Source organism: Dermacentor albipictus, chromosome 7 (assembly GCF_038994185.2).
Source record: "Dermacentor albipictus isolate Rhodes 1998 colony chromosome 7, USDA_Dalb.pri_finalv2, whole genome shotgun sequence".
In the NCBI taxonomy this organism is placed as follows: Eukaryota; Metazoa; Arthropoda; class Arachnida; order Ixodida; family Ixodidae; genus Dermacentor; species Dermacentor albipictus.
Window position 1 is genome coordinate 57,477,615 of NC_091827.1, and position 16,624 is coordinate 57,494,238.

Consider the following 16,624-nt stretch of genomic DNA (forward strand, 5'->3'; position numbering starts at 1 on the left):
CTTCGAAATGTCTGGTCCCCTATCATAACTCAAGCAGAACAGACCCCAAGTGGGCGTAACATTTCCCCGCCAACTCTGCGAAAGGTAGCGTTCCGATACCAAGAAAGCATAACTTTTTAGTGACACCGGTGACATGGGTGTCAGGGGTAGGAACGAATATCTCAGGCTGGTTGTAGGAGGGAAGAGCCCGCAGAACAAATCGTTGTGGTGCATTTTGCCGGCGTCCCAGACTTCTTCTCCGGTTGCGGTGGCAAGTTGCTGCTCTCCGGACGTTCAGCATAGGTCTTGCGAGGCTCTCGGTAACTCTGACATGCCCAGGTGGCCGGCGGGACACGAGAGCAATTGTCAGATGCACACTGATGGCACACACTAGCGTCATCAGCAACTTTAAGCCGTTCAAGCTCTTCTTTAACCACTTGCCGAAGCACCGAGAATACGTCTGGTTCGCCGCAGGTGGGGTCGTCATTGCCTTCTCTAGTATCGGCCATATCCGCTGCTTGTGGACGTAAACCGGCCAAGCGACTACTTCGTCCGACAGTTGTTAGAGCTGGGACATCCGGAATCATCCAGGATTTACCCGGCACCTCCACCAAAGACTTTACGAAATATGTTTATTTACAGGGTGAAACGAGGTCCAGGAGAAAACCACAGGCAAGGCCCAGCCTGTGCAGAGTACCCCGAGATCATGCGTGCGCACTCTACTTCTTCTTTCTCGGCCTCAGTCGCGCAGTGCTGCGACAATATTATCACATAACAAGAATCCCCAAAATTGGAGAGATTATAATTTTCTCCGGCCTTCTTTAAACATGGAGTTTGAGAAGCCAAAGACGAATACGACTACAAGCATTTTGATTTCCTAACAAAAATAATCATGTGGTGCTCATTTATCTCCCTGTAGGAAAGTTCTTCCGCGTCCAAATAATACTGACTCTATAGTGTTCAGTAATAATGAAATGAACCAATCACTAGAAGAAATCGCCAAGGGATTAGAAGTTAGATGTTCTTCAGTTCCGAGAAATTTTTCAACGCTTACAAAGTGCATTAGATAATTTTGAAGAAATTGCCATATTAGGCTAAAATCGTGAAGCAACTGCCAGATTTAGATCCCGGCGCAGATGGGGTAACTTATGCTATGACCAAAATTTTTTAAGCAAGCTCATGATGACCTTTTGACCATTAAAAGTCACTCAAGTAGATTTTCATGGATTCCGTGTGCATTGATAATTGCTAAAATAATTTCAATTATTAAAAACTATGAAAAAGAATGTACAATAGATAACATACACCAATTGCGCTAACCTCAAATTTTGTTAACTTATCTGAAAGAGTCCTATATGCCCGTATGCTAAAACTTGTAGAGAAGAAAGACTTGTTAAAACCATACCAAATTGGATTCATGACTATCATGTTCAATTTGGCATCCTCACTTGGACTTGGAAAGCAGAATAAAATTAGCAGGGTGCCAAAGGAAGACAGGTGCTCTTTGGATACTAGACTTTTCCAAAGCCTACGATTGTGTAGAATACGTAATCTTCTACGATAGTGTTACGGAAGGATGAAAGAAGAGAAGAAAAAGATCACGGGACGCTGGCTGCTGCGTGTTGTTGGTGGTCAGTCATCTTAATTACTCTGGCTCATTTTGTATATATGTTGTAAATACAATCTTCTATACTCCCAACATTCCTGTAACATATTGGTGAGAGGTGCGGGGGTGCCAGCATGTATATATATATATATATATATATATATATATATATATATATAACGGCAAGTCTGTAGCAGAGTGGCTTCTATATCTTTAACGATGACGATCCCTCAAAAAGCGAGTGCTGCCTTAAGCGCGGCTCGCCGCAGCCACATCCATGCTTGCTTGTTTTTTTCCTTTTACGCCGCCGTAAAAAAAAAACGCTGCGTCAGGTTTTTAAAAGTGAGCCTTTTCCTTGCAAGCAACGCCGCGTTTTGGGACCCGGCTGTTCTCTTGACCCAGCGGCCCGGCTGTTCTCTTGCTAAATAGGCCAACGAATCACATCGGAATGCGCTCGCCGCGGGGTTCCTTACACCACCACCAGATGGCGCTGGCATCCACGTATCTGCATTGATTCACAATGGAGGAAACGAACTTGGAAACTTACCAGCAAGTGTGTGGCCTGTGGGGTCATCAACATAGCAACAAAGAACGTCAAGCGGAAAGTTAGAGAGGCTGAAATGATCTCATGGTTGGCGGCAATGGAAAGGAAACCTGCCGTGAGTAAATACTTAAGAGGAGAAAACAAAATGAGGAAAGAAGCAAATTATGAAAACTGAAAGGGAATCTCATTACTTTTCGAAGCGAGATCAGGATGCCTTAGAACACGTGCCTATAAAAAGAGATCCAAGAATGAAGAAGAAGCATGTGCTTGCTGCGGTAAAGCTAGGGAAACGATGGAGCATGTTTTACTAGAATGTAAAGCCCAACGGTCAATTCAGGCATCACTGGCCTCCTTGAAGCCGTTGGGTTCAGCGAGAGCAGGGGGAAAGTAAAGATGTCCGCAATAGAGAGCAGTAAGATGTGACAGGAAGATTGGTGGAACGAAAGTAGAGAAACGCCAAAAAACGGAGACCTACTAGAGCAAAGTTCACAATAGGGGGTTAGAAAATTCGGTTCTGGAATTTTATCGTGGATCTTTTCTTTCTTTTTTTTTCACCCTTGATAGGACATTAGGCTGTATAGTAGCAAGAGCTTGGTGGCGCAACCCACCGCCTCGTTCCAAAGGGGACGCTCATAACGTCCATCCATCCATCAATTGGTGGAGATCAGGCTGCATGACTGTTCGTCACTGCCCCGCTTAAAGGGGGATGCCAGCAAATCATCATCATCATCGTGGCAGCGGCGGAACCGCCTGTGCGGGGGAAAGCAACAATAGAACCAGACAGCTCGCCTTCGCACATCGCGGCTGCTCGATAATGAAGAAGTAAATGCTTCTTGCGGATACAATAATGGATTCGAATGGCAATACACACGTATGCGCATGCTGCTCCCAAAACTATGATGCGTTCGGGGTGCCGTGCTGGCTAGTAGTTATCAACTCCGCTCAAGAAAAGGCTCGGTATAATTTGTGTGTGGGCCGCACTCGTCGCAGGGCACGGGGCCTCGGATGAAAGAGACTACTGCGTAGCCTGCGTGCATTTCCAGCAAGTTGCGCAACATTTCCTTAGTGTTACAAAGACAGCAAAAAAGAACTGGTGTTTCTACATGAAGACCACCAATACCATATACTTTTTTTTTTAATTCAGAACCACAAGAAGCACACTAAATGCGTAGGTTTCAGTGCAGTGGGGAACATTCAAAATTCTGCTAGCTTGCTTCCCCCACACATCGTGTTTCACCAACACATGATGCGGACGTAACCTCTTAGGTGAAAGTAAATCTGCAGCTCAAGAACTGATGCCGCTATCCGAGCCACCGTCTATTCCTTACTGCATCCTCATTGTTTGCAAGCTTACCCTCGACTGACATCATGGTCTTACAGATCACTGTCGACCCTACGTGAGTGGGAGGTCGGCCATTAGGTGCAGAGCGACTCACTACTGTAGGAAAGCCTACCTCCAGTGTTTCAACATGTTTCAACGCCTTTTGTGTGTGTGTCTCCATGTGTGCGCGTTCGTTTTTTTTGCGTTTTCCTCTCTGTCATCTTTCTAACCCCTATCCCCATTGTAGGATAGCAAACCGGAGACTCATATCTGGTTAACCTCTCTGCCTTTCCTCTTCATTCTCTATCTCTCTTGTCCTTTGGCAGACGTATTGCCTATGGCCTCTGGCACAACCTGAGAGTAAAACCGCGAGCGCCAAATTCAACGTATTGGAAGCCAGAAAAGGACAACCGGTTTATTTGCTCGGTTATAATGACCAGAACATCAATACTCTATGGAGAAGAGCAAACAACGAAATCGCCCTGTCATCAAGACACGCAATGGGAAAAGAAAAGAGAAAATAAGTGGTCACACAAAGAATAAACTTTTGGCTCATCCACGAATGTGGCAACGAGGCATGGTAGCATGTAGCGAGTAGCATTCGTGATGGTTGCGTCAGGGCAGAATCTAAGTGAGGAAAACTCGGCCCGTATTTATTTGTTTACGATCGGGACTTTCCTTGATTACAGCGCTGAAATTCCGAGTCGTTCGGCAGAGGAGAATCCTTGCGGAGTTCTCTGGCAATAGCAGAGACGACCGGACTTACACGACACCATGTTCCGTCTTTGTCCCACCACCTTTTTTGCTGTTTCCATCATTGCATATGGTGAGTTTAGTTCATGCTTCAACGATATCACCGCTGATTTGCTCTCTTACTTTTCAGCTGGTAAAAAAGGTTTTGAAACTGCTATGAACATTTAAAATGAAAAGATAGTTTTGTTACATACGGTAGTCCTATTAAGGTTCCTAACATATGTTTGGTGAAACAGATGTGCCCGGGCAGCTTGTCTGATTGCTTTTTAAGAGAAGCATTTTTTTAGCCTTCTGCCAACGGAGTCGCGTCGGTGAGGGATCACTGGGTGGGTATGTCGCATGATAGGATAAAACATGTCGGTTTACATAACGCAGAGTTGACAAACGAAATTGTGCTAGCGCGAGCACAACGTCTGCGGTCTTTGTTGCGTGTAATAAAAACGTATTTAATCAAGACATGAAATCTGTTCATATAGTAATGGCTGATAGATATGTCCAAATCACAGAGACCTCTTTATGTGATACCTAATGATATCGTATATGAGGCACGGCCCAAATTGTCTCGCTTTTACGTGAACGAGATAACCGCAGGGGACTCGCAACGTCATAAACTCGTTTCTTTTTCAAACTTTGGCGAGTGTTTGTTTGCTGCCAAGAAGAAAATGTACACATCAAGACAGACGGTGTTCCTTCGAACCCTGAAATAATGACATCGAACGGCTTCTTTGGTTTTCTCAAGTTTCTTATATCTGGGTAACCTAAATCTCGGGCCATTGATTAAGTTCTCATTCTTGGCCATTTCTTTAGAATATACATGTGCCTCTGAAATGCAACCGTATGAAATCCATATATGTATTGACATGTGTACAGTACATTGTGCCCCCATAAGACTCTCCTTAATTATACCATTCTTCCCGCTATAAGCATCGCACATTGCCATCGTCAACGCTGCATCGTTTTACCGACGTCGCAGTGCACGTCTGACTGATCTGGCGTTTGCATTTCATCATAGCTTGCGAATGGCTTAGCATATAAACATAATAATGGCCTAAGATTGGACATTGAATGCGGGGAAAAAGAATCACAGCAGAACCGATTAGTCGTGGGTAATAGGATTAGCATTCGAACAATGTAGCGACACACTATATTCGTGAAGTCAAACTTATTTAACATGCGTTGTGGTCCTTCCGAGACTTCCGTTGTTTCGCGTGTATGCGACGTACTTCGATATCGTCCCACTTTGCTATGGCACTCATTTACCAAGGTCGTCCATGAGCTGGTAGCATGACCACGACGGTATTACGCCGACCTCGTGACGACGTTGGAACAATAAAAAAGGAATCACGTCGATTGTACGACAAGGCGGTAAAGCGATGATGTCATGATGACAACGAGAATGTCGTTACCTAGGTGATCGCGATGGTATAACGACGACCGGGTGACAACGACGGCATGAGGACAATGAGGTGACGACCAATGTACGACGACGACGACGACGTGGCCCCGACAGTATCACCACCACCGGATCACAAATATTGAGTGACCACGATGGCACGGACTACGATGCCATGAAGATGCGCTACGACAGCGGGTGCATCATCACGACTGTCTCACGACGACACAATGACGGCGATGGCATAACAAGGGTGGCCTGTTCACAATTTATTTACCAAAGCATGTTTATGGTAGAGAGACAGAGAGAGAGCGATAAATGGGGTGGGAAAGGCAGGCAGGTTAACCCGAAAATATTCTGGCTTGTTGTCCTGCACTGGGGGAAGGGTAAGCGGAAATGAAAGAAGAAAACAATAGCTGAGAGAAAAAATTGGCAGTGGGCTTAGCTCGGCTATGCCATGATCTACGTAGCGAAAGCTAAGGCATAGCATGGTTAACCTTGGTTAATCTTGATTGCAAGTCCAGGTTAGTCTGGTTGTCTAGCTATGTAGCGGCGTTTAGCCAGTCGTTCGGCCCACTGTTCGTTTGTTTCCTGGGCGATTTCTTTCCTCTTCATCTGCATGCTTTATCTGCTCTTTTGTGTTTTATCTGCTCTTTTCAATCTACAAGAACATTTGGATTGCGCGATAGCCTCTCAACCTTTTCTCAGAGTTTACAGTCATTCTGCCCGTGCTCTTCAAGTGTACTAGGTTGTTGCTGCCATGATACCGCGGGTTTTTATGAAAACATTTATTGCAATTTCTTCACGAAAAAAGAAGAAAAATACGCAGCACCATTCAACACTATATATATTTAAAGGGCAACTCCGGTGATTTTTCTATGTCCCCTGATCTTAATAAAGTTTTGAGTGTATGTTCTTGTATGCTGCCATTGAAATCGTCGCTTAAATCACCGCTGTCTTGTTCCGAAAACCTGTACAAGCTCCCTGTGTCACCAAGAGATATCATCAGCTTCGCTTCTTCGGCGTTAGCGCCAAGAGTATTGCGTGTTTACGCTATGGTGGTGTAGGATCTGACGTCATCCACTCATCGTGCCGTCACACGAATCAGCTACCCGTTTCTGATTCGCTATCTCGTTTATTGGTCAGTCAAAATTACTGATGAGTTTGTAAGCAAATTCAATCACCCTACCGGTGGCAGGACCGTCAGCGCCACTCATTTATCTATTACAATACCCTCAAGGCCAACAGGAGGTTGATAAATGACAACGTTCTAATATGGTTGAGAAAACGCCAGAGTTTTCCTTTAATGGCAAGGCTGAACAGTCTGGGAGTTTCCTATTTTCTTTATCATAGCTTTGTCATATCGCACGACGCTGAGCTACTAAAACGCACCATGTCGCGCAGCCCTGGGCCAAGAGCTTCCCTTCAAGCCTGGCTGCACGAAACAACAGCTGAATGACTGCGGCTCGGACTTCCTCATCTACAGCAACGTCACGCGACTCCCCGAGAGTGGACCAGAATTCCTCAAAAACTGCGAGTACGAACCCTACGCACATAAGTATTCTTTCTTTGTTCTGCTGTTTGCTATTTCTTGTAAATGCTGTTTTAGCGTGGTTCCAGCCTGTACCACGATCCATTACTTAGTGCCCAAATACAACGATGGATAGAGGACGTAGCCGATAAGCTGCAGATACAACACTCGCGCTCCAGTATACAACGCGGAACGAAAACAGGTGAATAAAAATTTCACAGTAACTTCAGTATGCTTGCGTGATTCGAATGCGAAATCATTATGACTTCTCCAATTATTTGGTTACGTCCGTGATATGTGAAGTCATGCATTGCCACGTGTCTTTTATAACTACACCTTAATCCACCTTTATCCACCTTCCACAAATTTTTTCACCAACCTTATTACACCGTAGTTGAATTTATTCCACCTTGCTCTAATTTGTACCAGCCCTAATCCACGTTAACTCGATTTGATGTAATTTGTACCGACCCTAATCCAACCTAAGCCACTCTAACGTCGAAGCCAAATGGCTGCAACATGACGTGCGCAATGAGACACGCACGATAGGCACACCTTCAGTCAGCCAGAACCGTGGAGCCACCGTAGCGTCGGAAAAACCTACTCGTCTCGCAACCCAGACGCCAGCGTTCAGTTCTCACCGAGCCCCAATTCTAGCGAATTTTCTTTTCAAATACATCACTTTGTTTCCTGGAACCTGCGTAGATCTCCATGAGAAATTCGACGTCAATCCGGGCACTTTCGTATGCTGTTTTACTGTTTGTGCCATCGGCCATATCTTTCCAACCATCGCTTAATCCCGCTGAATTTTCTGCCTCATGCGACCTATAATGCTTTGGCAATAAAATGCGGCTCTGCCCACATATCAGCCTGCACAGAGCGGGATGGAGCCCGCCGTCCACGATACGCCACGCTGCGTACAGATGGCGCGGCGGTCGTGAATCTCAGCGCGCTTGTGAGAAGGCAACAAACGGTGCACAGCACTTGCAAAGTACGGTCGCCAGCTGCCGAGCCTTAAACTTACAGGACGCCCAAACAGCTAGGTGTCAGTGGGCAGCAATTAAAAGGTGAGTACATTGCTTATCCCCATAATAGATTAGCAAATTAAACAGCAGACACGAAAAACCAACTAAATGCTTTCAGATGCAACAGTCTATTCACTTCAACATTCTGGCTCCGGCTAAATAGTTCAAAATAAACTTAAACATTGTAAAGAAAGCTTCTCTACTGGAACGCAAGCACGCATACTGTCCTATCCCGCTAACTTAGGCGTCCGCCGCGCATCTTTTTTAGTCTCATCGTTGGCTGTTTATTTATAGATTGAGCAACCACCACCGATAAAGACAATCTTTCCTTCCCTATTTCAGAAATACGGTGCAGCAGACAGTTCTTCAATACACTCCGCAGACGCGGAGCTAATGGTTATCAAAGAGCGACTGTGATCCCATTCGCGTTGCTCGTCCAGTTAGTCGCAGACATCAGTCCATCAACCAATCAATCAAAAAGTGAGCTTTATTTAAACAATTCGCCATCACGCAATCGACAACGGGCAGAACATCATCTACCAGTGGATATCGGGTCACTGCGGAATTTCGGGAAATCACGGTTCAGATATGAAGTTTAACTCCATTTCTCGACAACGATAATAACGAGTGTTTCAGGGCCCCTTTAAAGAAGCGTGCAGGAGGAGCCCTCCTGCAGTACACTCCTCCATACACAACACGTTTTTTGCAGTTGCAATACGTAGTCACGCACTATTGATCCAACGCTAAACGCATTACCGCCGGCATTCATCGTAAGGTGGGCGCTTTCAAACTTGTTTCTATATTTATTTGCTCATTTACAAATACCACAATCACATTGGACCAAGCAGGTGGGATTTAGTAGGTAATCATTACTAAGTTAGAAGCACATGTTATGCAAAATTCCATTTACCTTGAAAGTAGGCACCATAAGTAATAATGAAATATTTTGAAAACATGATGCAGCAAAACAGAACGAGCCCAAGTATTTTTAACAAGTACCTCTGTAGAGGGACATACAGTGATACTAGCTCTAACTACATGCTGATTTCAGCCTGGCTGATCGCCTCCCATGCTATTCAAGGTGCTGGGTGACGACTATGGTGTGCACAGTGATGACATAGGCACGTAAACAACACATACAGTCGCACGCAAGCATATATTCACTATAGAGATATTTAGAGAGTATCCTTAAGGCTTAAGACAAGTAGCGGCAGCAGTCGCACAGAACATGTCGCAAACATTCACGTGCTCTACAGTCAGATGTCACATAAGTCATTCCGTCACTTGAATCTTGGACTTGCAGTAGTTAGTGTAGGCCAAGTTTGGTCTGATGCAATGAATACATGTTTGTATGGATTTGCATGTGAGGCCTCGCGGCATATAAACGTCACAAAAATGGATCGATCTTACAGAGGGGTCTGTACTGATGGTTTGTATCTGTCCACAGGGATCGCTGTAAACAACAAACGTGCGTAGATACCAGCATCACCGCGTATTTTCTGGTGGAAGGTATCTGGATCATTTCTCTCGAGGCGCCGTGTGCAGATTTGGCAGCGCAGTGAGCCTTCAGGTTCCCACTACAACACAACGACGTGCCATAGGTCGCCGACATTGATGCACAGGCGTCTGACATCCACGACGAGTTGTTTCTGCATGCGCAGTGATTCCAGGGACTGCAGGACCGCTCTTCAATCGGTGAAGATGACCCAAAACTCAGCTCTCTGGTCTATGATGTAAACGAAAGTTATACCCACGATGCAGCTACTTCGGTGGGTGTAGCTGAAGTGCGGTCGGTGACTGAAAGCGGCAGAGATCGTAACGCTCGCACACGGAATCTACACACCAATGGCAGAAGGTGTAGACGTCACGGAGCCGTTAGCCTAAATATGACGGCGAGCCGTGCACCTCTTGATAATGTGCTCTAGAGCAAAATATGTCAGCGCTGTCACGGCAGTATTTCTCTTGTTCTGACGCGACAGTTCACCGCGACGGAAAAGTATCTCAGTAGGTACGAACGTGTGTTAGCTTAAACTGCAAGCTGAGGAATCACAAATACGATGAAAATAGAAAGATGAGCGCTAGTACAAAATACCACTATATGCATTAGTAGCAACACTAAGATGTAACAAGAAAGTATTTCGCGTTGGATGACCCGATAAATACTTCTACTCTCGTTTTATATATCAGAAAGCTTGTTTATCCCATGCTTTAAAGCTCATTTTCATAATTTCACAAGGCCTGTGCCCTTTTGTGGTAAACATATATAAATAGACCGCAAGTGTTCGTTTCCATGACAATGCAAAAATAAGAAAAAACTTCATTCGTGCATTTCCCAAGCAGTGCCATGAAGTGAAGCATCATGAAGTTTTTTTTACGTACAGCTTTAGCGTCTCTGACGCTGTCTGTATTGCTACGCATATTTAACGCACGTTTCCAATTTCTCGATGGTTGTAAGAATCAATCAGTAGGTCGCGTTTCCAATCGTTGCAGGTATCTGTCTAATCAGCTCTCATGTGCCCTAAAGTTCTCGAAAGACTGCCTGGAGGGCCTTCCAAGAGTGGCTGCCCTTCTAAGCTTGACAGGTATGGAAGAACAATACGAAGCCGTCTGCACTGAAGGCACCGAGCACAACAAACGTGAGTGGTCCTCCAACGGCAATTCTGTGCAGCATCCAGCATTACCTTTTTTTTCAAATTCTAGCTTTTCAAAGGAAAGCTTTCTATATGAAAATGGTTTGCGGTACTGTCTGTCACCTCGAGAACCATCTCTCGAAAAATTTAGGCTCGTTTTTTTAAAATTTTATTTTGGTCCTTAAGACGTGCCGACAATTTATGATTACATTTTGCTGGGCTGGAAACAAGACACATGCCCATGCTTGTAAACTGCAGCTGCAAGTCTTTTCTGCCCAGCTAAAAGATTGGAATACGCTGTAGTGCTTGATTTTGCTGGTAATTATTACTAGAGGGAACTCCGACGCTAGTGTTTGAAGGAGCTGCGAGCATGGCGGCTCAGGCAGCATGTAAATTATTGTTAGTCCATGGATTTGGCCTAAGCTACACCCTTATGGCTCGCAGTGGCTTTGTTACTTTGTAATCTGATCAGTTTCAAGCAAATATTATGTTGTAAGTGGCACCATCCTAAGTTATTATGCACGTGCGCAGGGTATTGCTGCCTTGGCTGTTTACAAAAATAAGACTGCTATGAAAGTTAGGCCACTTGAGGCAGATAACGCTTAATAAACAAAGCCTTAATAATATCTAAGGCCACCAGCGTGAAACTAAGGGTGAAACATGTAGTAACCATCATTCCGATGAAAACGGAACAATCGCTCCGTCTGAGTTCCATCTCGTAATTTCATAATAAGCTGGGGTTTTCACATAAAATTAATCCAGTCGTTTCTTCACATTGCTCTTAATTCCATAAAGAAAGACGTACACGATGATGACTTCTTTATTAATAAAAATACTCAATGTATCCTGCAGTTGCGGTGAAATATTTTGGGGTCACATTCGACTGTGACATGCGTTGACAAAAAAAAACATATTAGAAGGATATTCTCCAAATTTGAGCACAGCTCTTGCGTTGATATGAAGGCGCGTGAATTCTTTGGTGTACCAGCTAATGTGAAGTAGCGGACTCGCTACTTCACATTTATGCAATGTAGCTTCAATTAAAACATAGAGTCTTCGGGCAAGCCAGAGATAACATATTTATTAAGAATAATTTGTTTACAGACGCCGAAGTTCAGAATTCCCACCACTTCTAGGACTACCGAGAGCAGCCGACTCGTATTTTGGTATATATAATCGCGTGCTTTCATCGGATTCAATTCCCACCTTAAAGGCCGATCAACTGATGCATCGAATAGTGATGAATAATGATCGGCTACAAATCAACATCTTTACGCTGTGAGCGCGTAGCACAAGAAATGCATGTATAACATTTGTTTCAATTTGTCCTGCGCCCCAAATACGCACCGCAGAAGATTGGTAAAGCTTACTGACACTTTTATCTTGAAATGCGTATCCGCTTTTTTAAAACTTAAAAGAAATTCCCGTGGGGGGGGGGGGGGAGGGGGAGGGAATTGACAGAAGATCGGTCTTTTGTGCTGAGGGACCCAAGTTCGAGGCCCACCGATGACGACCCGTAGACTCGAAACAAGGCGAAAGAGGAGCCTATCTATACCTATCCCAGTGTGCATATTATAAGAAACAGTTTGTGTGTACGTGCGTGTGTGTGTAGTTTTTTTTCTACTTTTCTTTTCTTTTGTTTAATCCTTCTCTCTCTCAACTATCGAATCCCCTTGCCCCTCCCCCAGTACAGGGTAGCCAACCTGAGATAATCTCTGGTTAACCTCCCTGTCTTTCCATTGTCTTTCTCTCTCTCAGGCAAAGAGTGCTTCATATCGAAAATAGGCAGTTTTCAGTGATTCCTCTTGAACGGCGCTCGTTTGCGACAGCATAGCTGGTGCTATGCTTTTATAAATAACGAGTTGTTTGCAATGAGTGGCACAGCAGTCCACTTGCAATCCTAACGCGTAAACTCCACCTCTTCACAATGTGGCCTGTACCTCCTATATTGTAAAGAATCGTAAGAAACGACTTTGAATTCGAGTTCAATCGTATTTTGCAGCCTGTCTATGGACGCATCCGAGGGAGAGGTGTACTAATACTTGCTTCTCTCGCGTAAATGGATGTTGTCGTTGCCGATTGACGAGGCCATTTCTGTCAACATACAACCAATCTCGAGCACGGCGATACCTGTATTTCTTGTAGCGTCGTCTGCTGCCATGTCGCTAGGGAAGCCTTCTGCATTTTCGTCCCTGCACGGCAGCGTCACTGACAATTCCAGCAGTACAGTAAGTTCAGGAACTCGGCCTGAACTTTACCTGCACTTTTCGAAACGAACGGCGCCATGCAGAGGGTTTTACGCTTGCGCCGCTTAAACAAACTGCGAAGTGCAGCACTGCTTGAACTAGTTCACGAAGCGTCTGGAAATCGAACGGACCTTTACATGCGCGTTACCGCGGTAAGAGCAGAACGCGAAAAGTTGCTTGCACCTACTTGGAAACAACTTAAAATTATGCACCTAATGTGTGCTTTTGCAGAGCATCTCCACGAAACATTTTAATCAATGTCTCGTGCTTCGCTTAACGCTGATTCTAAAAAACGTGCGGTTGATGCGCTGTAATTTTTTTTCTGCGCCAGATGGCAAGGGAGAAGCTGAGGGTGAAAATTCCTGACGATGGCCGTTATAGTTGCCGCACCAGAAGGAACTGTCAGAGGGACAAATACAGAAAAACAACACTTTGGTGGTTCGAGTTGCTATCCCTGTAAAATAAAATATTTGCATTTGCAACAATCCTAAAGTATTCGTGCGCAGCTATATTATGTATTCATGTTATCGCTGCACAGCGCGAATAACAACATTACACCAGGTGAAGAACGGACAGCACGAGCGCTGCCTTCAAAATGAAATTTATTACTCGACAGAGTGGGAAAAGAACGCAAGAGTAACAAAACTTGTGCGTACGCATCTGTGAGCTTTGCACAGTGCCCACACATTTAGCGCTGGCACTGTTATTCTTCTTTCTTTTTAACTCGCCCTTTTTTATCTTAGCCTCTGCGCATTGGCCGCTTCCGCACCTTATCGCATTTGGGTCTCTCGCAGTGTACAAGAAGGGCATCGGGTGCATGAATGAAGCTGGCGACCACTTGCACCGCTGCATGGTCACCATGCGCGACGAAATGGAGACCGGTCTGGTGACTGCGCCACGAAAGCAGATCATTCATTACTCCTGTTGGTGAGTGGCGCATTTCCACTGGCGCAACTGTGGTTGACTCAGCCACAGAAGATCATGATATTTAAAGCGAGCAGCATCCTCGACAAATATCTTGGAGTTAGTGCACACAATGTCTAGAGCACAGCTCTGGCATTTGTACTGATAGATTAGCGATATATCGCAAACAATCTAGCTTTACCTACATTTTTAAGAAACCGATGTGTTATTCATTGAAGCACAAACGTAAAAAAGTAAATTATTATTTGATAAAGTTAATTAGCGTAACTGCCTTCATTGTTAAATTGAACATTTTGATTTCACGTAGAGGCAATGGCTGCCTCATCGAGTAATTTAGATCAGGGGTTAGAATTGTGCTATCCTCAATGGGCAATCTTTGAAAAGTTTCGCACAGCCAAAAAAAAAAACACCCTGTATACAACTGGGCTTCCCGATGTCATTCCGATTTGAGTCTAAGTTTGCCTAATAAAATGTCAAATTCATTATTCGCAAATCTAGCACATTTAGTAGTGCTTAAGCTTCACTGTCAGTGTACAACGGCAGACTATCTAGCACATACACGTAGGCTTGTCTTATGCACATCTCTTGTATGTAGTATTTGTTACTGCGGACTTCCCGGTGCACGTGGTGGGGCCAGTCGACCGCGCTACCACAGTTTTTTTTTCTCACTGCCCTCAATTGTGCAGAATTCCCAACAAGCAGATTGATTGATTGATTGATTGATTGATTGATTGATTGATTGATTGATTGATTGATTGATTGATTGATTGATTGATTGATCGATTCATTGATCTTTTTAAAGTATCTATAAACGCTGTAATGTCTGTTTCAAACATAGGGCTTCTCATATGACTGTTCGCCCTTGCAGTGCGTTCCACAAGATCCAGGACTGCTTCGACGTGGCCCTGGCTCAGTGTCCCAACACAGCCTCAAAGGAATTCATGGACGACGTCATGGAAAAGGTCTTCGGGGAAGTCTTGGGACTCGTGTGTGGCCAATACTCGAGAGGCTCGACGGCCTGCAAGGAGTTGCCGGTATTGACGCCACCGGATTCCGAAAACTTTGGCAACATGGACCTCTTCGAGCTAGCCATACAAAACGCGGCCATCCTAGGCACAAAGGGCAGTTCGTAGTCGTGGCTGGAAATAAAGCTTTCAGCGCAACAGGATGCTTCTTCGTTTTTCCACGTCCCGTAGCCTGTATAAGACGCCCTAATTGTAACCAATTCCATTTGACCGAAAAGCTTGCAACTTATGTCGACACTGTCTATAGCTACGGCTACGTCGCTATAGCTACGTCTCTTATGGAAGACAAAGTGGTGACTGTCTTCACTCAGAACGCCACACTGAGATAAATTCAGAGAAAAGGGGGACGAGGGGGGGGGGGGTACTTAAACAAACCCAGACGCCGACTGCTTCTGATTTGAGCCTAATAGATTGTATCCCTGTTCGAAGCAGCTACGTTATGTGTAACAAGGTCTGTCCGCGAGCCCTTCCGCAGTTGACATGTGCTGCAATCTATGACTCGTGTTGTAATCAATAGACACCCATCTGCCACCATTTTAAGAAATGCTGCAACCTCCTAGCCGGAAATGCGCTGCAAGGACACCTGCGAGAACCAGCTGCTGCACAAAGTGGTGGTTTTCGCGTATTTTTTCTATTTTATAATAATACAGGAGTGGATCACGACACCAGCGTGCAAAAAATTTGTCAGCTACGTTTGCCACGAATGCCCTTTTGTTCATGCACCAAATTTTACAAGCGAATGTTGACAACAAATTAGTTACAAATTCTAAATTCCGTTTACACCCCAAAACCAAAACAGAATTAAAATTTGTTCATCTTTATTTGAGAATATGCGGAGTACATATCCCTACTAAACAAACAGTGAAATGTTATTAAATTAGAAGAAATTTAGTATAATAGTTAAGCATTTAGTAAATCAATGGCTGAGCTAGTTCAAACTGAAACTTCGCAACAGCTTGTCAGAAACGTTACTATGGACTTCCATTTGAGTCTCGCGCGCTAAAATCGGCCTCCGTTTTGAGGTACCAAACTCAATGCATCGAACCTATACGTTGGGCATTGCGGTGTTCAAGAAAGCGATGCTGTTTCTTTGACCATTTACCCATGTTATTAAAACATACGCTTTTTGATTTTACAGGGCGTGATTTGTTAAAAAAAGAGTTTGGCAAACGTTTCGGTACGATAATAGCGACACGGCAAAAGAATGCGCCACCGCACATCGTGCCAGTTGGCGACCCATGAAACTGCCCAGACTGCAGGCAGTACAGCCATGTGACAAGCATTTTGCACGGTCGCAGTATGGAAGGAGGAAGAACGCGAATGTTTTGGCACTTGGCCAATCCAAAAAGAGGGATGAGCGTAAGCGATGAGTGGCTGAGATAGGAACTGGCGGGCATAGCTATAGGGGGTGTCGGCTACGCGTGCCTGGTCAACACGCACGTGGCCCTGAGAATGGAATCTGCAGTAAATGAGGTTCTAGCCCGCCTATTTATATGGCGTCCACGTTGGTCCACGCTTATGTGATCGCTGCCGCATATATAGCTACACAGGTCGCAAGGCTGTGCGTTCCTGCCCGGCGACTATCAACTCTCCTCCTCGACCGTAAATGTACTGCGAACAGGCATTTGAGGTTTTTTTTTTCCTGTG

The 16,624-nt window shown here is 44.8% G+C and overlaps 1 protein-coding gene across 1 annotated transcript; it reads left to right on the forward strand.

The window, feature by feature from the left end:
- The first annotated feature begins 4,197 nt into the window (after positions 1-4,197).
- Positions 4,198-15,085, forward strand: LOC139047461 (uncharacterized). The gene is made up of 5 exons (XM_070521273.1): positions 4,198-4,276; positions 7,001-7,133; positions 10,643-10,788; positions 13,823-13,955; positions 14,821-15,085. Exons 1-5 carry the CDS (start codon positions 4,225-4,227, stop codon positions 15,083-15,085), a joined length of 729 nt encoding a protein of 242 aa, XP_070377374.1. The 5' UTR covers positions 4,198-4,224.
- Positions 15,086-16,624: the final 1,539 nt, after the last annotated feature.

Excerpts from the sequence above, each read along its gene's own strand:
- LOC139047461 (XM_070521273.1), top strand. The coding sequence starts at position 4,225 with ATGTTCCGTCTTTGTCCCACCACCTTTTTTGCTGTTTCCATCATTGCA. Across the intron at positions 4,277-7,000 it reads TGTTTCCATCATTGCATATG|CCCTGGGCCAAGAGCTTCCC; the intron begins GTGAGTTTAGTT and ends CATGTCGCGCAG. Across the intron at positions 10,789-13,822 it reads AGGCACCGAGCACAACAAAC|TGTACAAGAAGGGCATCGGG; the intron begins GTGAGTGGTCCT and ends GGTCTCTCGCAG.